Source organism: Camelus bactrianus, chromosome 22 (genome assembly GCF_048773025.1).
Source record: "Camelus bactrianus isolate YW-2024 breed Bactrian camel chromosome 22, ASM4877302v1, whole genome shotgun sequence".
NCBI lineage: Eukaryota > Metazoa > Chordata > Mammalia > Artiodactyla > Camelidae > Camelus > Camelus bactrianus.
In genome coordinates this window covers 29110332-29131274 of record NC_133560.1, presented here as the reverse complement: position 1 = coordinate 29131274, position 20943 = coordinate 29110332, and the positions used below count along the sequence as shown (strand labels likewise).

Here is a 20943-nt window from a genome sequence, read left to right as displayed (position 1 = left end):
CAGGGTAGGCGCCCAACAGTGAGCCCTTTATTTGCTGAATGAAAGAACAAATCCGGAAATGTCGCGACCACCGGCCACGTCGAAATTTTAACGAGACGCCGCTCACCTCTAGGGGGCCAGCACCTCCCGGAACCTTTGTTGTGCACCACCGAGTTTGCAACTCGGAAGGGAAGACAGAATGGTTAGGACCTTGACAGGCGGGCTTATAACCAATGAAAAGGAGAGCTGTGTGTGCCGCAGCCAATAAGAGCGGGTGGAGGATGTGACGTAGTCGGAAACATGGGACGGACGATCGGGGAAGTTCGATAAGCACCAAGCGTAACCAGTACGTTCGTGCTAGTGACAAGAATAGGAGGCAAAGATGTCGGAGCGAAAAGTTTTAAACGTAAGTGTTGGGCGATTAGGGCTTTTACTCGGGGCGGGACATTTCGGAACTCTGGTCGTGGTGGGCTTTCGGTATCTTTGCCTTCTTCCCCAACGGCCTTCCGCAGGCGGGCTTCTCCACACTCCTCCCAATCACTTTCCGCGGGGGGTGGGCCTTCGCTACACCTTCCCCTCCAGGCTGGGCTGTACCCAATCACCTGTGGGGGCGGAGCTTGGGGTAGCTAGTCAATCACTTCTCCTGATTGGGTTGTCCTAGGGAATTATCCAATCACTTCTATTGGGGGCGGAGATTCCGTAAATCATTGGTATGCCCACTCTACACCCTCACGTTCAGGAGGCGTGGCTCTGTTAACCCCGCCCCACTTGGGGTCTCTAGCCAATCGTGTTCCTTGGAGGGGTTAGACTTTGCTAAACACTTCTGCTCTGCTGTCAGAGGTGCCCTTCCAGTTGCCGCAATTTCTCCCAGCTCTGTTGAGGGAAACCAGGACTCTTGGGGTTTAGAGGGGGTGTCTGGAAGGCAGGATTCAGCTTCTGGAGAAGAGAGCTCCGGAATTCTAAGTCCCTGTTTCCCACTCTCCAGGAGGGTATGTGCTCCCAGGAAGGGGATGAGCTCCCCGGCATGGGAGTGTGTAAGCTCAAGATGTCAGGACGGAGTAGACAGCAGACCTCCAGACTGATGGCTTGGAGCCCAGGTTTCCGAGGTCAGGTTGATGTCCCCTTCCTGTGACTCAGTGCCCTAATCTTTTAAACACCTATGTTAGGGATCCAGCCCTAGCCACCCCACATTCTACTGCAGCGTGCTAGACTTCGTGTCCTGAAAGTCTTTCCATTCTGAGGATCCAACTGGGGGCCCATCTATTTCCATAACTTGTTGGTTGATACTTCTATTTGCCAGCCATTTCTCTAAGTGCCATACTTAACAAGTCCTCGCAGGTGGACAGGTTATCCGTTCTTCAGATGAGGCAATTGAGGCCCAGAGAGGTTATATAATAGCCAGGGAGTAGAGGACTCAAACCCATCCCCCCCCCAGCTCTGTAATTCATCTAATTCATCACTATACTATAGTTTCCCAGAGTCATGTCTCTAGGTCTGAATCCTGGCTCTGCTGCTTACGTTGTGTGATCTCCAGCAGCTGAAACCACTGGGATTCAATTTCCTGTTGTGTAAAATGGGTACATCACTCTCATCTCATGGAATCTTTGCAAGGATTCTATGAGGCAAGGAATATAAATCTCTCTAAAAAGCAGCTGACACCAAGTAGGTGCTCAAAATGCAAAGTGCTTTATTTTCTGATTAGCCTACGTAGTTATTTTTTTCATAATCCAAACTCACCTCCTCCACATCTCTCATCCCAGGCTCCTGTGCAGGAAGAGTTAATACAGCAGGCCTGAGACACCTGTCCTTGCAAAGTCTGGCTTGCAATGTTGGACCTGGCTGGCATCTGTGAACTTGAATTTCAGGATGGTTCCCACTGTTCTCTGAAAAGAATGGCTCCCTGAGCTTAAACTGTGTACAGACAATGTGGTTTCGCTGAGCATCTGCTCCCCTCCTGGGTTCTGGCCTCTTTGTACATGCCAGGCAGAGATGCCTGCATGATCGGCCCCCAGTGAAAACCCTGGGGACTAGGTCCCCACGAACTTCCCTGGGAGACATTCCACATGTATCATCACAGTTCATCCCTGGGGAACCTGACTCCATCAGGAGAAGACTCTGGAAGTTTGTGTCTGGTCTCCCTGGGCCCCACCCCATGTGCCTTTTCCCTCTGCTGATTTTCTTCTCTGTCCTTCTGCTGTGATGAATAGTAGCTGTGAACACAAGTGTGTGTGGAGTTGTACGAATCCTCTCACCAAATCATCGAACCTGGGGGTGGTCTTGGAGATCTGGACACAACTCCCCAGAGCCCCTTCCCTCTGCCCCTGGCCTACCCCTGCATCTAAAAGCAGCTCCCCTGACCCTTCCTTTGTCCCCACAGAAATACTACCCGCCTGACTTCGACCCATCGAAGATCCCCAAGCTCAAGCTGCCCAAAGACCGGCAGTACGTGGTGCGGCTGATGGCCCCCTTCAACATGAGGTGAGCGACCCTGCAGGTCCCGTGCACTGGTCAGGGCAGACAGACCCAGTGCCCGGCGTCCACAGGGCGCAGCCCATCCCCAGTGCTCAAACCAGGTCACCAGTCCTGGCTCAGGCATGGACCCAGTGAGAGAGTGACCGTGCCAGACCTTGTTTTGCTGCCATTCAGGATTAATCTCTCTGACCTCTCAGAGCTCCTGGCTGGCTCTGGCCTCGAGATCCTGATCAGCGGTAGTAAAAGTGTTTACCATGTATTCACTCCCTCCAAAAGCCTGGTCCACTGCTGCCCCAGGACCTTTGCACAAGCTGTTAAGCTGTTCCCTCTGCCTGGAACATTCTTCCTTCTGCTCTCATGTGGCTGGCTCTTCTTCACCATTCAGGGCTTGGCTTAAATCTCACCCCTTCAGAGAGGTCCTCCTGACCCCCGCCCAACCCTCTCTATTCTCCCCTAACTCCCAGTAGTCCCCAGACCTGGTCCTTTATACCACCTCGGAATTACCAGAGCTCTCCAATTCTAAGCCCCACAGTTTTTCACACTTTAGCCTGCTGGAAATGAAGTAGTGATCAGAGACACCTTTGTTAAACTCAGCACCTGTTTACATGTTACTGATCTGCTGCTTTTCTCTCTCTTCTTCCTTTCTTCATTTTTACCCCTCAGCAGTCAGTTTTTTGGCACCTGCTGTGTGCCGGGGCCTAGGCTGTGTGCCAGGGACACAGTAGGGATCAGGACTTGACCCCAGGGACCCCAGTCTGGTGGGAAGCAGAGATAACAAACAGGTGCTCAGGCTTATTCACGAGAGGCGTTTCTAGGACTCGTCAGTCACCGTGAGAGAGAGTGACTGGTTGGGGCAGGGAAGCAGGGCTGCTTCGCTGGGGTGGTCAGGGAAATATCAGAAGACATGCCAGTGGAACTGGGACCTGAAGAGTGAAGGGTGTCACGGGCGGTGGGAATTGCCAGGGCCAAGGCCCGGAGGTGGGACCAAGCCAGAGTGTTTGTAGGATCAGCCAGGAGGTTGGTGTTCTGGGCCCAGGGACGGGCTGAGGGAGGGCAGGGGGTCAGGACCTCTGCCTTGCTCCCAGTGGCTTTCCTTTTGGTGGAATCTCCCCCCTTGAGGTCAGGATGCCCTGTGAACATCAGGCTTGCTTCCAGGAGTATGTGACAGGTGAGTCTCACCTAGTCTGCATGGTCTGGGTGCTTCTCAAGAAGGCGACACTTGGGCCGAGACCTGGGTGGATATTAGTGATAAGAGTGTGCCAGCTAAGAGAAATCTGTACACATAGTGGGCCAGGCTCCTTGGGAGGGAGGGAGCTCCCCATCCCGGGAGGCATGTAAGCAGCCATCTGCCAGGTAAGGCTAAGGCATCCTACCGGTAGGAACCAGGGTCCCGACCTGGCTTGAGTCCCCATCCTGCCCCACAGGTGTAAGACATGTGGAGAGTACATCTACAAGGGCAAGAAGTTCAACGCTCGCAAAGAGACGGTGCAGAACGAGGCCTACCTGGGCCTGCCCATCTTCCGCTTCTACATCAAGTGCACGCGCTGCCTGGCAGAGATCACCTTCAAGGTAGGCGGCCAGTCGGGCCTATCCCTCCTCCCCTGGGGTCACCGCTCCTGTCCTCTCCTTCCTAGGAAATCCAGGAAATGGCAAATGTTTGGGGAGAAGTTCCCGGCAGTGCTGTTTATAAAGGCAAAAACCCAGAAGCAGCCTAGCTGTACAATCATGAGGGATTCAGCAGACAAACTGCTATACGGTGGGATAGTTCCCGCCAGCAGGGTCACGCTGTCACTGCAACTGTTACCCCAAGGGTGGCATTAAAGATGTGGAGAAAGGATGAAGAGAACCTACAGCTTTCTCTTCACATACTTCACAAGTACCGTTGGAGTGTTTTGTTTTGTTTTTTGCCAGAGGCTTTTTTCGTTCAGTTAAAAACCAAGATTTTAGTGGGGAGGGTACAGCTCAGTGGCAGAGCATGTGCTCAGCATGCACAAGATCCTGGGTTCAGTCCCCAGCACCTCCATTAAAAAATAAATAAACTTGCAGAGGAGGGTATAGCTCAAGTGGTAGAGCGCATGCTTAGCATACAGAAGGTCCTGGGTTCAATCCCCAGTACCTCCTCTAAAAGTAAGTAAGTAAGTCTAATTATCTCTCTCGCCAAAAAAAAAAAAAAAAATCCTATTAAATAAATAAGTAAACTTAATTGCTTCCCCTCCCCCTCCCAAAAAATCCCTCAAAACAACAACAAAAAAACCCCACAAGATTTTGAATAAACAACAAGGTCCTACCGTGTAGCACAGGCACTTGCACTCATGACCTCGTAACGGCCTATAATGAGACGGGATATGAACAAGGGATGGATTTATGTGTATTTATAACTGAATCACTGTGCTGTACGCCAGAAATTAACACAGCATTGTAAACTATAATTCAATAAAAAAGACCCAGATTTGATTAAAATAAACAGAGTACATTTGAAAATTATGTATTTTAATTATTTACTTTTTTGACAACAGCTTTATGAGATGATTTATATGCCATACAATTCACCCTTTTAAGTGTGTAATTCAGTGGTTTTTTAGTATATTCCTAATGTCGTAAACTGTCTCCTCTGCCTGATTCCAGGACATTCTCAACAGCCCCAAAATAAGCCCCATCCCCATTAGCAGTCTCTCCCCATCTCCCCCCACCAGCCCCTGGGACCCAGGAACCTACTCTTTGTCCCTGTGGACTGGCCTGCTCTGGACATTTCACATCCATGGAGTCACACATTGTGTGTCCTTCTGTGTCTGCTTCTCTCACTGAGCATCGAGTCCTCAGGGTTCATCCAAGTTGTAATGAATGTCAATGCTTCACTCCTTTTTAAGGCCAAATAATATTTCACTCTGTGGATGGACTGTGTTTTGTTTATCCACTCATCAGCTAATGGACATTGGGGTTGATATGTCCTGAAAATGATATTTTTAACCTGAATTGTGGAATATGTATATATTTAGATATTAATGAATACACGTGACTTTTTTACGGACTGGAGTATCTATGGCACAGTGTTACAGACTGGCCTTTCTTGTGAAGAATTTCAGTTGATTAAATAACTAGGATTACACATATATGTGTATGTGTGCGTGTGTGAGCATGTGGTAAAAACAGAATTCAAGCAGTGCTTTTGAAATAGTACACTTCTTGTTCTGGAATACTTTTAGGCTTGCAGAGAAGTTGCACAGACAGCACACAGAGGCCCCATCTGCCCCCACCAGCTTCCCCTCCTGCTATTACCTTCCGTTTCCACAGGACACCTGTTGCACAAGAAACCAACACTGGAACATTACTGTTAACCAAATTCCAGACATGGTGTGGATTTCAGCATTTCCACTAATGTCCTCGTTCTGTTCCAGGGTCTTATCCAGGATGCAACGTTGTATTTTGCCTCTCTGCTTTATAAATGCAAATGGGAGCATACCCTGTGTGTACTTGATGTGTAATTTATAATCAAGGGAAAAACGTCAAGTGTGCATGCGTACACACACAACAGAAGGGAAATGTGCAGAGGCCCAGAGACTTTTATTTGCAAATGTGGGGGGTGAAAGGTAGCAGGGAGGCAGTAGGCAGGTGGAGAAGGGTCTGAAATTCCATGCTAGGGAGTTCAGCGTTTCTGTAGAAGGACACAGGAGCACTAGAAAGAAAGAACTGTTCTATCCAAAGCAATAAGACAAGAAAAGAAAGAATCAATATTAGGAGGAGTGAAGCACAGAGAGGTGTCCGAGGCTGCTGGCTGCTGTTTAGTAGCAGAAGCTTCGATGCCCAGGGACTTATGAGCTGACATCTGCCCATCCTCCCTCCCAGACAGACCCTGAAAACACAGACTACACCATGGAGCACGGAGCCACGCGGAACTTCCAGGCCGAGAAGCTCCTGGAGGAGGAAGAGAAGAGGGTACAGAAAGAGCGGGAGGACGAAGAGCTGAACAACCCCATGAAGGTGAGCCAGGTGCCACGTGTGCGTGCGTGGCTGCACACGTGTGTGTGTGCATGCGTGCATGGATGCTGGTGGAGTCGGTGCCCCTTCCTGCCTCAGGCCTCTGGGCAGGGTGATGGGGTGGGGAGTGTGGTCAGCAGAACTCTTAAGATGTCCCCAAGACCCCCACCTCCTGGTCACACGCCCTGCATAGTCCTGGGACTGGGTATACTAGGGTCTGCTCCTGTGATCACATATGTTAGATTGAACTGTAGCCCAGTTGTTGCCGTCAGGAAAGGGAGATCACATGAAAGGGAGACAGGTGGACCTGGCCTGTCACCTGAGCGCATTAGTCTGGGTCTAGAGTCAGAGACAGAGGACATCAGAGATGTGAAGGAGTGACACTGTGGAGAAGGCCACATGGCAGAGAAGGTGGGCAGTGTCTAGATGCTGAGAATGGCCCCCGGCCCCCAGCCAGCAGGAAGGCGGGGATCTCAGTCCCACAACCACGAGGAACTAAATTCTCCAGCAGCCTGGGCAAGCTCAGAAGAGGGCCCTGGGCCCTTAACCTCAGCCTAGTGAGACCCTGCTGGAAAACCCAGCCACGCCAGGCCAGACTTCCAACGCACAGAAACCGTGAGACAGTGAATTCCTGCTGTGTTAAGCCACTGGGCTGGTGGCAAATTGTTGCACAGCAAGAGAGAACAGACTCAGGGAGCCAGGAAGTTGGACTTCAGAACACAAGGTACTTCCTGCAGGCGGCTACCCTACAGTTTTCTACAGAGGTTCCCGTGACCTGTTAGACCAGTAAGGGGGTTAAGTCTAGGTTATAGAAGGAAAAGTTCTCTTGACCATTCCTTGGCTATGTGACCTTGGCCAAGGCACGTGGCCTCTCTGTGCCTTAGCATCCTCATCTGTAAAATGAGATCGAAACTGTCCCCTCCTTATGTGCCTGTGGTGAGGATTAAATGAGCTCATACACATAAAACTGAGGACGGGGCCTGGCACATAGTCAGTAGTCCATAAATGTGCAGACTGTTGTTATTCCTTAAAGAAATTATTTTCATCTGTAACTGGACATTTTTGCTACTTTTCTCAGAAATACTGAATGTCCGTGTTCCCTCCTGTCTTCTCTCGCCCCGTAATCCTCCTCTATTCCTGGTCCCTCCCGCCTCTACCAGTTATGATCTGATCTGACTCTTCAGTGGCTGCACAGAGCAGCAGGGAAAGAAATGGGCCTTAGAGACAGTTTGCTGTGTGCCCAGAGCTGCTCCAGTGCTGTCCGTGTGCAGCTCCAGTTACCGCTACACTGGCCAGCAAGGGCTTGTTACCCTGGTATGGGTTAGCTGTCCCTGTGTAACAAGTTACCTCAAAACTTTGCAACTTCAAACGTTTATTACAACTTGAAATGTTTATCATCCCACAGTTTTTGAGGGTCAGGAATCCAAGAATAGCTTTGCTGGATGGTTCTGGTGTGGGGTCCCTCACACAGTCACAGTAAATCTGTCGGCCGGGGCTGCCTCACCTGAGGGCTGAAGGAGCTGCTTCCAGGACGGCTCCCACGTGTGGCTGTGGGCTGGGGGCCTCAGCTCCTCTCCACGTGGGCCCTTCCGCAGCTCGAGCCCCCTCACAGTGTGGGGGCCGCCCCCCTCCCCTGGTGAGAGTCCTAGAGAGAACAAGGAGCAGCCCAGGGCCTTCTGTGTCTCTGAAGTGACACACATCATTGGTCCTATTCTGTTCCTTAGAAGCGAGTCACTGAACCAGCCCTCCCTCCGTGGGAGGGGAATTAGGCCAAAGAACGTGTGACCGTGTTTCCAAACCACCACGAACGCCAGAGCTTTCCCAGAGGGCTAACACAACAAGGCGACAGAGCCAGGAAGGAGTCACACCCAGCCCTGCCGGGCTCCAGAGCCACCTCTCGGACACCTGGGGGGACCAGCCCCGCCTCTTTGAGCCTCAGTTTCCTTGGCTGTAAAATGGGGTTGTTGCAAAGAGTAAATGACGTTATGTTTGGAAACACCTCAGCCTGGCACCTGGCACATGGCAGTTGCTCAGGTTGTCTTTGTTAATCTGCTTTATTATTTTTACTGAGTGACAGAGCCAGGCTGGATGTCCAGGCCACCTGGCTCCACCACTGACCAGCCACATGGCCTCAGGCAGTCCCTTGCCCTCCCAGAAACTCAGTGTTCCAAGCTGTGAAATGGGTACAGTGACGGGACCAGGCGCTGTGGATCGAGGCACCAGGGTGTGGTGTCCTTGCCTTGCCCCCATGACCCCCGAGGCCAGACAGGCTGTGTGGCGGGGTGAGGCCCTAGCACACTGAGCCCAGTGTCTGCCTGCCCGTCAGGTGCTGGAGAACAGAACCAAGGACTCCAAGCTGGAGATGGAGGTGCTGGAGAACCTGCAGGAGCTCAAGGACCTGAACCAGCGGCAGGCGCACGTGGACTTCGAGGCCATGCTGCGGCAGCACCGCCTGTCGGAGGAGGAGCGGCAGAAGCAGGAGCAGGAGGAGGACGAGAGGGAGGCGGCGTGAGTCGGGGCGTGAGTCATGGAGGGCAGGGCCGCAGTCCCGGGAGCCCTGGGTGTGCCCACCCAGCGCACAGCCCTCGTAGGTCCCTTCCTTCTGCCTGGAATTCCCCGTCCGGATCTTTCCACGGCCCCCTCAAGGGTCACCTTCTCAGGGAGGCCTTCCCTGCACCCCTCATCTCACGTTCTCTTTCATGGCATCTGTATCGGGGCCCCAAGACCACCCCCAGGTTCAATGGCTAATTGTAGTGAAGTTACAGAGAAACATCAGCAGAGGGGAAAGGTGCCTGGGGCAGAGTCGGGGGACCGGGTGCAAGCTGTCCTCTCCCGGTGGCATCCCACAGGACGGGCTTAATTCCCCCAAAACGAGATGGGACAGTGCAGGTGAGCTGTCGTGCCCAGGGGGACTCATGAGACCCAGTCACGCAAGCACCTCTGTCCAGCACGGCCGAGACCCCAGGCTCCGAGAGGAGAGCAGGTGCCTGTGTAGACCCCATGTTTGCACAGACAGTGCAGGGACAGGGAGCCCCTCATCAGCAAGGGTGGCAGGAGCCCCAGGCCTAGTTCCAGACACCCCCAAGGGCCAGGCTGGTGAGCAGTCTTCGCAAGACATGGCCTCAGGCCTGTTGTGTTCATGCTTCTGCACGGCGTCTCCCGCTGTCCAGAGCCATCTTGCTGATTCACCCCTTTCCAGATCTATCGTGTCTTCCCTCGAGAGTCTGAACAGGGACTTGGTTTGGCTTCTGGCTCCGGGGCCTGGAACAGGGTCAGGCACGTAGTAGGTGCGCAGTCGGCACTGTTGGGTTGGCAGATCGGTGATTCCATGACTAGCAGGGAGCGGTGTCTGCATTTATCGAGCCCCTTCTGGGTGCCAGGCTATTTGGGGTTTGGCCCCATCATTATGGTGGTCGAGAGAACTGAGGTATAGGGAGCTCCAGGCACAGCCCTGACCAGGATCCCCCAGCTGGGGTTCGAATCCAGACAGCCTGGTTCCAGCCTCCAGGCACTTAACCACCCCACTGGGCCCAGTAGACAAAGCACTTTTACTTTTTTAAGGTATTTGTGCACCCTGCATCCCCTGCTCAGTGAGGTCAGGGAAGCACGCCTCAGCAGGTGGGGAAGGGACTGTGTGTCTCAGCCACTGCCCCCCACCAGAGTGCATCCCCAAGTCCCATGTTCCGTCCCGCAGCACCTTAGTGGAAGAATCTAGGAAACGAAGACTCCTGGAAGACTCTGATTCAGACGAGGGTGCTCCTCCCTGCCAGCCCCGGCCGGCTGTCTGGCCCAACCCCACTGCCATCCTGGACGAGGTGAGTGGGGCTGCCTGCATCTCCACCCGCTCACAGGTTAAGCAGGAACCAAGTGAACCAGGGTTTGGCTTAACATTGTCTTGAAAGAGGAGTCTGGGTCGTAAATGCTCACCTCTGCCGTCGTAGCACAAAATAGGCATAGATCATGTGTAAATAAGCCAGCGTGGCCATGTGCCAATAAAACTTTATTTACAAAGACAGGTGGTAGGCCCTGTGGATCAGTAGTTTTGCACCCCTGCTTCAGCTGCAGAAACCAGGAGACTCCCCAAGTTGTGGACTCCCGGGCAGCCCTGCTCCGTGCGATCATTCAGGGATGCAGGCTCCCCCGCATCTTGTTCTGCCCTGTCCTGGAACGTGGATTCCAGCTCCGTGGTTACAGTTGGCTCAGCGCACCCTGGGGTTCCCGCTGCAGGAAGGCTGAGGGTGTGCGGAGGAACGCCTGCAAGCAGCCCGAGGCCCGGATTCAGATGCAGCCCACCTCCACTCCCCTCCAGGCCCAGGGCTGGACGTGGTCACGGGGCCATATCTGCCGCAGTGGAAGCTGACAGCTGCCGCCTCCAGCTGCCGGCGTTGGCAGACAGATGGCAAGAAGAGGGTTTGGCCGGGAGGGGCCAGGGATGACTGGCATTTTCCAGCATGGCCGTCTTACCCAAGGTGGTCAGGGCCACTCGGTTTTGTTAATCGAAGGAGAGGGGTTAAAGTGGGAAATTGTAAATAACACAGACACCCCAGAGTGTTTCTATTTTAATTCAAACCGTGTTTGTGGTCTGTATTAGTTAAATACAAGTCTAACCACTGGACACCACCCAAAGGAACAGCGGTTTCAACTGCACAGAAGTTACTTTTCTCTGAAACAACAGTTGTACAGGGCCATGCAGAACAGGGAGGGTGGTTCCCTGGTGTCCCGGGCCCAGGAGGCCTCCTCATTGTCCTGCCGTTCCGAGCATGGTGCCCTCACTGCAAGGCAGCTCAGTGCCACGTCTGCATCCCAGCCAGTGGGAAGGATAGGGCAGGGGAGGAGGGTCTGGAGGGTCCACATACCCTGGGCTGAGCACATCCCTCTGCTCACACCCCATTGGTCAGAACTGGACCACCCGACCACACCCCACTGCAAAGGGGCCTGGGAAATGTAGTCTTTCGTGGCACAGCCATGTTTCAGCTGAGAATTCCGAGCGTGGGTTTGCAGGCCACTCACTCTCACCCATTAATCTTTTGACATAGGACCTAGATGTTTTTTTTGAGGCTGTATCCCCTGGTTAGAGTTCTCACACTGTCTTGTACCCTCAGGATTCATTGTCTAAAATTTCCTCTTTATTTTTTTCTTTCAAGTGGAGGAAGAGATTGAAGGTTCTCTCAGCGCAGTCTGACCTTTTATGATTTTCCCCGTCTTTTTTTATAGTTACCTTGTTTGTCACTAATTTGATGGTAGACCTTCTGTTTTCTTTTGTTTTACACAAACTTCCCTATAACCCTTAGGGAAGCACCTCTTTTTTTAGCCCTCTCTTTCCCTTGGTTTAGTTTAATCACACAAGCACCTGGCTTAAACAGGCTTGGGGTCGAATACACGCAGCTCTCAGCGCCCAGCCCGACACCGGGGCCCGTAACGGTGCTTGACAAGAGGTGAAGGACAGCAGTTATTCCGCCAGTCAGCTCGGTGGTGCCGGATAAGAAAGGTTCAGCTGGGACTGCCAGTCTCTCTCTGTCCCTGCCCCGGACTGCGTCTGTCCTGGTCACCACACACAGGGAATGCAGGGTGGCCACTGTGTCCTCCTCCTCCCCCCACCCCACCACTCCAGTCGCACCAGCCCCCTGAATGGGCCAGGCCCAGTCCCCCCCCCCCACCTTTGCCTAGAGCGCCCTCCCTTGCATCTCCTCGTCTGACCTCAGCACAAGGGCACCTCTCTGATGAAACCTCTGCTGACCAGCTTAGCAGCAGTGGCCGCCCCCCTGTACACTGTCACACCACCCTGACTTCTTTCTTTCACACCACTGGTCTGATGACTGTGTCCTTGTCATCTGCTTGCTCACCCACCCTCATTGGCCCCTGTGGTGAGCTCCCCTGCACCCCCAGCTCCTGGCTCTGACGGCCTCCTGTACCCAGTGGTTTCCAGTTCCTCTATTTAAACATCAAACAGATGCAAGGGGTCCCTCCTGGTGAGATAAAAGAGCTGGAGGTGGGGCTGAGTCTCTTTCTGCTTCCCCCTAACTAGTTCCCAGTGTGGGTTCCTGCATCTTCCATCATTCCTTAGAACATGTTGAGCACCTAATACAGACCTAGCAGTGAACAAGACAGCACACCACCGCGTGGTTGAGGAGGCAGTTAATAAGGCAGTAGAGGGCACTGTGGTCACAGACATGCAGCACTTACTTGAACTACGGGGAAAGGCTTCCCAGGAGAGCAGATACTTGCGTTGGGTATTGAAGGATGAGTAGGGGTTCACCAAGTGAACTAGAAGCAAAGGGGGCATTCCAGGTGAAGGGAATGGCGTGGGTAGAAGCGTGGAGGTGAGCAGCCACGGTGTGATTTAGGAAGTGTAAGTGCAGGGTGTGTGCCGTAGAAAATGGGCAGACACCTTGAGTGCCAAGCTTAGGGCAATGGGGAGCCACAGAGGAGTTTAGAGTAGGGGAGAGAGTTGGTCAGCACAGCAGGGGAAATGGGAATGGTAAATCTCCTGGCTCAGCTGGGTACTAGGAGCAGGGAGGCCAGAGAAGGGGTGGGATCTGGGACAGACCCCTGAGTCATTCCCCACCACCACCACCTGCAGGCCCCAAAAGCCAAGAAGAAGGCAGAGAGCTGGGAGCGCAGCGTGGGCACCCTTGGTAGCAGGCCCCAGCTGTCGGGCCTGGTCGTGGTGAAGAAAACAGACCTGGACTGCAGCATCGAGTGCGGTGGGGCCCCACCTGCCCAAGGTAGGTTCCTGCTGACCCGGAAGCTGCATGCAGTACCACAGGTGGCCACCAGGTGGCAGCAGCGCTCCTGCTGTTCAGAGCCTCCGTGGGGTGTGAGCTGGGGAGTGTGTGCACCCCACCTAAGGTAAGGGGAGAAGGGTGGAGTTTCCTTTTTTCTTTTAATTACAAAAAGAGCAAGTGCTTGTTTTTAAAACTCAAGTCGGATGAGGATGTATAGGGTAGATCGCCAGATCCCGCCGCCTCCAGTACCCTGTCTTCCATTGTCCACAGACACCAGCCCCAGGCCGGTTCCCATGTGTCTGCCTCCTGGTGGTTGTGTCGCTTACGCTCTGTGTATGTGGCCCCCGAACCTTGGGAGATGGAGAATTAGGGTGGGGTCGGCCCAGCGAGGTGGAAAGAGCAGGATTCTGGGGCACCACGTGCTGGTCTGTGGCCTCGGTTGAGGAGCCTGTCCCCCGTAAGACGTGGATGACAACAGGACCAACCCCCAGGGCCTCGTAGAGTTTGGGGCTGATCCCTGAGCTGCTCCACATCAGGTGCCTGCAGTATATCCTGGTGCCCACCGGGCCTTCTGGATACGTGGGCCATTGTTACCAGAACAGTTACTACCCCGCTTATCAGATGAGGAGACTGAGGCCCAGAGAGGTGAAGCCACTGGCCCAGAGCCACACAGCCGGGTGGGTGGCGAAGCCAGTGTCTGCCCCTCTTCATCACAGTGGTACACAGGTTCACTTGGGACTCGGAACATTTCCATTTTCTGTGCTGTACTCCTGCACAGGCACCTGTGCCCACCCAGGTCAGCTTTCAGAAGTGGAGCTGCTGGGCTAAGGGGTGTGTGGATTTGCACTGTGATGGGTCTGCCAGGCGGTTTCCAGAAAGGCTGCAAACAAGCAGGAATGGCCGACCTCACCTGGGCTCAGCCCTCCCAGAGCTGTCCGGAGAGGGGCTGCAGGGAGACGCCTGGTCAGCTAGCTCTTGCCTCTCCCCCAGGCGCCACAGAGAATGGGCAGGTGGCTGACCCTGCTCCCCGGATGCCCGGCACCTCCTCCCTGAGCCAGCTGGGTGTGTATTCGGACAGCGAGGACAGCAACAGCAGCAACTGAGCCCTGCCCCCGGCCCTTCCTGGGGTCAAGGTCACACATCCAGCTCCAGACGGTGGTCAGTGGTCGGGCAGGAGGCCTTGGGACCAACTGGAGTTACGACCAGACAAACACGAATGTCTTCCAAGGCCGGTGGGGCCAGCGAGAGCTTCCGCCAAAGGACTCAGTGTCTCTCCTGTCCCCCCGCCCTCCCGCTCTCTGGAGCTCGGGGTCCGCAGCTCACACCACAGCATCCCTGGAACAGCTTCCAGCAGGCCTTGGAGGTAGTCTCTCGGACAGTCCTTGAGTTGTCAGAGGTGTTTTGTGCACGTGGATGAGCCCTCCCACCCCAACTGGCTCTATCCCTTCCCACCACAGAACCATCTGGAACCAGTGAAAGGAACCTGCTGATCTGGCCTGGGCACCTTGTCTGTGCCAGCATCTGAGGAGGGGCTGTAGACCCACGCGACCCAGCCAGTCCCTGACTCCTGACTCTCAGAAAAGACGAGATAATAAATGCTGTCTAGCACATGCAGTTTGGGGATAATCTGTTAAGCAATAGGAAACTGATATGGTCACGTGGCCAGTAAGTCTGGTTCCACACCTCGTGCTCCTTGAGGGTTGCCTCTCCTACTGCAGTATTTTCTAGCTGAAGGTCCTGTGCCCCCACAAGACTCCTCCATATCCTGATCAACCCCCATCTCTTCTCTCCCAGGGTTACTGCCATCAGCCCTTCTCCAACACACACTCACAAACACACAGACTTGCGTCTGGCATCCGATAATTAGGTTTTGTGCTTTTCGCGGTCAGAGTTTGGGAATGAAACGCCCCCACTCTGGGGATCTGCTTCCTACCATGATTTCCCTGCTTAGGGACAGGATGAAGAAGTGAACCGGGATCCAACCAAGGCTTCTTGTGAGGGGCAGGGGGTCTCACATCACAGCTCCATGGCTGCGAGGATGGAACCTGGGGGTCCTGATTCTGAAACCCTGAAGCCAGCCCCCACTGGCAGCTGGTGAGAACTGAAGCCTCCTGCATCTCTCTTCCAAGTTCTATGCTCAGCAGCTTACAGCTGGCCACGGCAGGAGTGTTTACACCATGGAAGTCAGCAAATGCTGCAAATCGGTCCTCCATGCCAGAGCCAGTTGTGAAGCATGGACCAGCACCCATTTCCTCCCAACTCAGCATCCTACAGGCAGGGCCTGGGATGTTGGCCACTCAGAGACTCTGGGTTAAAATGAATCACCCGGGGGAGAGTCTAGCTCAGTAGTAGAATGCATGCTTAGCATGCACGACGTCCTGGGTTCGATCCGCAGTACCTCCATTAAAAGTAAATAAATTAATTAACTCCCCCCTCAAAAAAATACTTAAAAAATAAATCATCCAGCTTAAGTAGTTGTGAACAGAGACTTAGGGGAGGGACCTCTCTGGTTCATTCTGATTCATTCTGTCAGACTGTTTCCTGAACTTCCAATGCTCCTGATCCACACAATTTTTGCCTTGTACGCGGCCAGTTATAAGTTGCTGAGCACCATCTGTTACTATTATCTACTTAATATTATTAAGTCTTAACCTAACTCCATTCTAAAACATGGGTCACTATACTATGGTCCACAGGCCAAACCTGGCCCCTCGCCTATTTTTGTAAATGAAGTTTTATTGGCACACTGACATACCCATTTGTGTGCATATTATCCATGGTTGCCTTCACTCTCCGGCGGCAGAAGTGGGTGGTTAAGACAGTATTTCTAGGACCTGCAAAGCCAAAATATTTACTCTCAGGACCTTTATAGAAAAGGTTCTCTGGCCCCAGTCTGGGTCACACAGCTCTGCTCCCCACAGCCTCCAGGGAAAGGTGGCCAAGACAACTCCTACCCTGACTTCTAGGCTCACACTGTTCCTACATCCCTGCTGGCTGATGTCACCCTGAGGACAGGTGACACGGTGGATGGAGTACGTGGGGTCCATTTAGGGAATAATAACAGCTAATGTCAGTGAAGCACGGACCGTCTGCCAAACCTCTGCTAAGCTCTTCACATGCACTCATTTGTTTAAGCTTCCCAAAGCAAGTGATTAATCCATTTGCTCGTTCCAAACAATTATTGAGCACCAGCTATGTGCCCGGCTCTGTTTTAGGCACTGAGGCTACAGCAGTGAAGAAAAACAGCCTCATAGACCACTCTCAAATGTGACATACTTGTTGGAAGATGAGAGATAAAAGGCTAAACATCTAAATATCATATTAAGATATAAAAAAAATACAAGAGGTGGTGATAATGTTTGGGAAACTAAAGCAGGGTAGGATGGTTCTGAGGGGGTGCCTGAGAAGGTGAGTTTATTGCCTGTGGCCCCTGTATTAGTGATCTAATGCTGCATAACCAGTGATCCCCAAATTCAGCAGCTTAAAACCACAGGAATCTGGGTGTGGTTTCGCTGAGTTGTCTGCTTCAGGGTCTCACAGCAGCAGGTGCGGTGTTGGCTGGGGCTGGGGTCTCATCTGAAGGCCCAACGGGGGCAGGATCCATTTCCAAACTCATTCACGTGTTTGTTGGCAGAATGCATTTCCTCACGGACTCTGGGCCAGAGACTGCCCTTAGTTCCTTGCCTGCACAGATGTTTCCAACAGCTGGCTTCATAAGGAGGGTCTGGTAGAAGCGGCACCCCATCACTGTGGCTGCTCCACTGGTTAGAAGTGAGCCACAGGTCCCTCCCACATTCCAGGGGCTCACAGGTGGGTGCAACCACCAGGAGACTGCAGTCATTCGGGACCACCTGAGGGTCTACCTGCAGACCACCCCCTGGACAGTGAGCTTTGCAAGGGTCAATGTGTTGATGAATGAGTCCCTAGCACCTGAGATCATCTGAGCACTTAGTAGGTGCTCAGTGCATGTCTGGGGCCTGAGTGGGTGGCCCCCACTCACAGATAAGGAACTTGAAGCCCAGGGAGCCCCATGTCCCCGCCCACTCCCCCCCCCCCCCGCCTCCTCTGCACTCCACTGGAACTGTTTCTTTCATTCTTATTTTCCTTGCAGGCATTGTTCTCCCACTCAGAACAGTGTGTCTCTTGGCCCCCAGTTTCCTTGCGGGGGTTCCCAAGGCCGAGCAGGCAGAGGCACAGCACAGCCACACATGGGGGTCTGTCATGTGTGCTGACCCCCCAGGGCCCCAGCCCACTCCCTGCCCTGAGCCTGCCTCCCCGGGATACTCCCCTTTTCACTCTCTGGGGCCTGCCCTTCCCCATCACGGCTGACGGTCCCCATTCCCCCTCAAGCTCTGTGTCTGTCATCTGGTCCTTGGGAGCTGTCAGGCCTCATCCAGAATCTCCTCCGTCAGTTCCCCTGGGGCTGCCTGGCTGCCCGAGCACATCAGAGGGACTTGGTGGGGGGTGGCCTCCCCTCCTGCTGGAGCCCACTCCCGCCAGGTCCTGGGCTTCACAAAGGAGAGGAGGGGCCGAGGGGCCGCTTCTGCTTCCCCAAGCTCCCTCCACCCCAGAGCTCGCCGCCCATGGCCTCGGGCACACACTCCCTTACACGCAGAGTGGGTGACAGGCAGGACCTGGGTTTGAAACTGCAGGGCTGCGAGGCTGCAGCTTTGACCACCACGCTCCGTAGACTGGGAGCTTCTGGGGGCGGACCAGTGCCTTCCCCATCAGCCTGGGGCCCTGGAAGGCAGAGCCATGTCTTCTCCGTTAGACTGGGAGCTCCTGAAAGCAGGCACGTATTTCCTCTGTCAGGCTGGGTACTTCAGAGGGCAGGGTCATGCCTCCTCCATCAGACTAGGGGCTTCTGAGGGCAAGGCCATGTCTCATCAGACTGTGAGCTCAGAAAGGCAGGGCTGTGTTCAGGAGCTTCTGAGGATAGAAATTACCTCTCCTATCAGACTAGGAGCTCCTGAGGCCACACCTCCTCCATCAGATCAGGAGTGTTTAGGCCCCATCATGGGCCATGCCCCTCTGGTCCCCTCCTGTCCGGTGCCTTGGTTCCCACCCCCCTGCAGACATGGGGATCCATGAGGCAAGAGAGAGCAGGCACAACCCCAACCAGGGACCTCCTCTCTCTTCTTCCTGAGGTCCCATCCACCCTAAGCATATACTGAGCACCTACTGAATGCCATACAAGAAAGTACTGTTCAGCCATAAAAAGGAATGAAACACTGACACTCACTACCATTTAGATGAACTTTAAAAACATGGTGCTCAGTGAGAGAAGCCAGACACAGATGGTAGCATAGAGTGGGATTCCATTTATGTGAAATGTCCAGAACAGGCAAACCCACAGAGAGTGGATTCACGGAGGCCAGGGGCTGAAGATTTGGGAAGAATGGGGAGTGACTACTAACGGTGTGGGGTTTCTTTGGAGGATGATGAAATTGTTCTAGAATTAGTGATGATTACACAATCTTGTGAATGTACTAAAACCCATTGAAATCTACTCTTTAAGTGGGTAGATTATGGTGTATGTGAATTACATCTCCAAAAAAAATGTTTTAAGGTGCCCAAAACAGTGCCAGGCAGTAGCATTCAACAGAAGTTAGCTGTTACTCTCGTTGTACAGACAGGAAGGTAGTCCAGATCACTTACCCAAGGTCAGAAACTGAGCCCCACCCAAGAGGAGGCCACTCGTGCTGGGGGAAGGGAGGTCCCCTCAGTCCAGGACCCCTAGACTATCTGCCTCCTTGTCTTTGTCCATGCCAAAGCCCCCTCCTGGCATGGCTCCTTCGCTCCCTCCTCCCCCAGTCAGAAAGCCAAAACCCGAGGGGAGGGTATAGCTTAGTGGTAGTGCAGATGCTTAGCATGCAAGAGGTCCTGGGTTCAATCCCCAGTACCCGCATAAAAAAAAATTCCCTGCCCGCCCCACCAAAAAAAAAAAAAAAAAAAAAGAAAAGAAAATCACACCCAAGGTTATGTGGCTATTCAAGGTCACACCACCTTGGGGTCGCTAGACCCCCAGCCTGACTCTCCTCCTCATCCATGACCTCCCGCTCCCTCCTCCCCAAACCTCCTCCCTTCTCTTGCGGTGGGAGTCGGGGCAGCCCCAGGAGAAGCCAGCTCAAAAGCGCAGGAAAGTCAAACGCCGTTTGATTCTGCCTCCGGGGCCCTCTAATTGCTATTCCTGACACACACTGTAATTAGAAGGCCCCTTTCAAATATCTATACCTTAGACATCGTGTATTTATCTGACAGGGAGAGGACTTGGATTTGATGAGATCTGTCAGCAGCTCATCCCTGGCTGGGCAGGGAGTTGCCTTACGGCTGACAGAAAACAGGACAATCATCCGCCTGCTCCCTGGCAGTCCCGAGGGGTGCTGCCTTGCTGCTGATAGCAGAGGGCGGGGTGGGGTGGGGGGCTGTATGAATGTTTTTTGGGAGGGAGGACCGAGTTCAACAGGTTTGTGTTGGGTGAGTCAGCCAAAGCAGGAAAGACGAGGGGAGGACAGACCTTGCCTTGTCAGCTCTGGACCTCATTTGCCCCATCTGGGAAATGGACTAATAGTGGAGGGGAGACAGAGAACCTCTGATTCCATGAAGAGACCTGGCAGGTGTCAAATGTCACCCCAAGCCAGGACATATCACGGCGTCCAAGCAGAAATGAGCTGTGTGGGGTGTCCCTCCCCTCTCTGTGCCTCAGTTTCCCCATCAGGAAAAAATTCACTCCCTCCTTGGCGATCCTTCCTCAAGCTCTCTGGGGTTTTCCTACCAGAAGCACCATTTTTCAAATCAGGAGAGCAAAGTGCAGTCCCTATAGACATTGCCCTGGTCCCACTATTCTTGGGGGGGGGCAGCTCACACCAGTGTCACCTCTGACTTGTGTCCTTCCTCCCCTCCAAGCCATAGGCACCTGCCCACCCTAGGGGGCTTGGAGAAGAAAATCTGAGGGCCCATCCTTTCTGACCACCCCTCTCTTACTGCACTATTAGGGGGAAATGAGCAAGCCCCTTTATGGGAAAAGAAAAAATGTGTTTGCTCTAGAACCGGCCAGCAGCTCCCTTTGCCTCTCTCACTGCCCCCTAACCCCTTAGCGTCCTCACCCCCAGACAGCTGCAGCTGCCTACAGGCAGCCAGGCCAGGCAAGACGGAGACCTCTCTCATTTGTGACCCCTCCCTGCCTCCACCCCCAGAAACCACAAAAGGACAGATGCTGAAGACACACGCAGGCACAGATACCATCTCCCTTCCCATGGCCAGCTGCCCCAGCCCCCTTCCCCCATCCTGCAATTAATCCCCTGGGAAGAGGGGACGGAGAAGAGCCCTCTTGGGGGAGGGGAAGGCAGAACCCCGTCGCTTCTGTCGTCTGCCCTCTTCCTTCAGCTGGCTGCGTCGATACCCATTTTAGCCAGTGACCTCTGGAACAATTTCCACACCCTCAGTCTCCTGGTCAGTTTCACCTCAGATCCTTGGTCGATTTCAGTCCTCAGCAGTGGCGACTCTCACCCCCTCTGCCGGTCAATTTCACCCTTTCTGGCGGTCAAGTCCAGCCCCACACTTCCCGGCCAATTTCCACCTCCACTCCCTCTCCCACCTCCCCACCTCAGCACCTCTCGCTCTCCCGAGCAAGGTCAGCCTCTGTTGGTTCCCACCTCCCGCGCTTCTCTCTCGCTCCTGCCAGCCTGGGTCCTTCGGGTCACTGTCCAGTCGCCGCGGCCTCAGCACCCGCGACTCCCGCCCCGCATCCCTCCTCCCCCCACCGGCAGCGGCTCCCCTCCCTCCCCAGAAC

At 53.8% G+C, this 20943-nt stretch overlaps 1 protein-coding gene and 1 long non-coding RNA gene across 5 annotated transcripts; one reads left to right on the top strand and one right to left on the bottom strand.

The window, feature by feature from the left end:
• The first annotated feature begins 237 nt into the window (after nt 1-237).
• On the top strand, nt 238-14765 carry YJU2 (YJU2 splicing factor homolog). Of its 2 annotated transcripts, none has more exons than XM_010966719.3 (8): nt 238-385; nt 2357-2457; nt 3876-4020; nt 6295-6429; nt 8753-8934; nt 10121-10241; nt 13007-13151; nt 14142-14765. In XM_010966719.3, the coding sequence occupies exons 1-8, from the start codon at nt 362-364 to the stop codon at nt 14252-14254; spliced, it is 966 nt and encodes a 321-aa protein (XP_010965021.2). In that variant the 5' UTR covers nt 238-361; the 3' UTR covers nt 14255-14765. The 2 variants fall into 2 exon arrangements, with proteins under 2 accessions (XP_010965021.2, XP_045360093.2); XM_045504137.2 differs by lacking the exon at nt 238-385 and adding an exon at nt 973-1085.
• LOC105078213 (uncharacterized) lies at nt 13134-20926 on the bottom strand. 3 transcript variants are annotated; one of them, XR_006718880.2, is made up of 3 exons: nt 20807-20926; nt 15907-15985; nt 13134-13270 (listed from the first exon to the last, which is right to left on the bottom strand). It is a non-coding gene; the product is annotated as an uncharacterized LOC105078213 (long non-coding RNA). The 3 variants fall into 3 exon arrangements; XR_836146.3 differs by having other exon boundaries at nt 20765-20891; XR_836147.3 differs by having other exon boundaries at nt 20757-20877.
• Nucleotides 20927-20943: the final 17 nt, after the last annotated feature.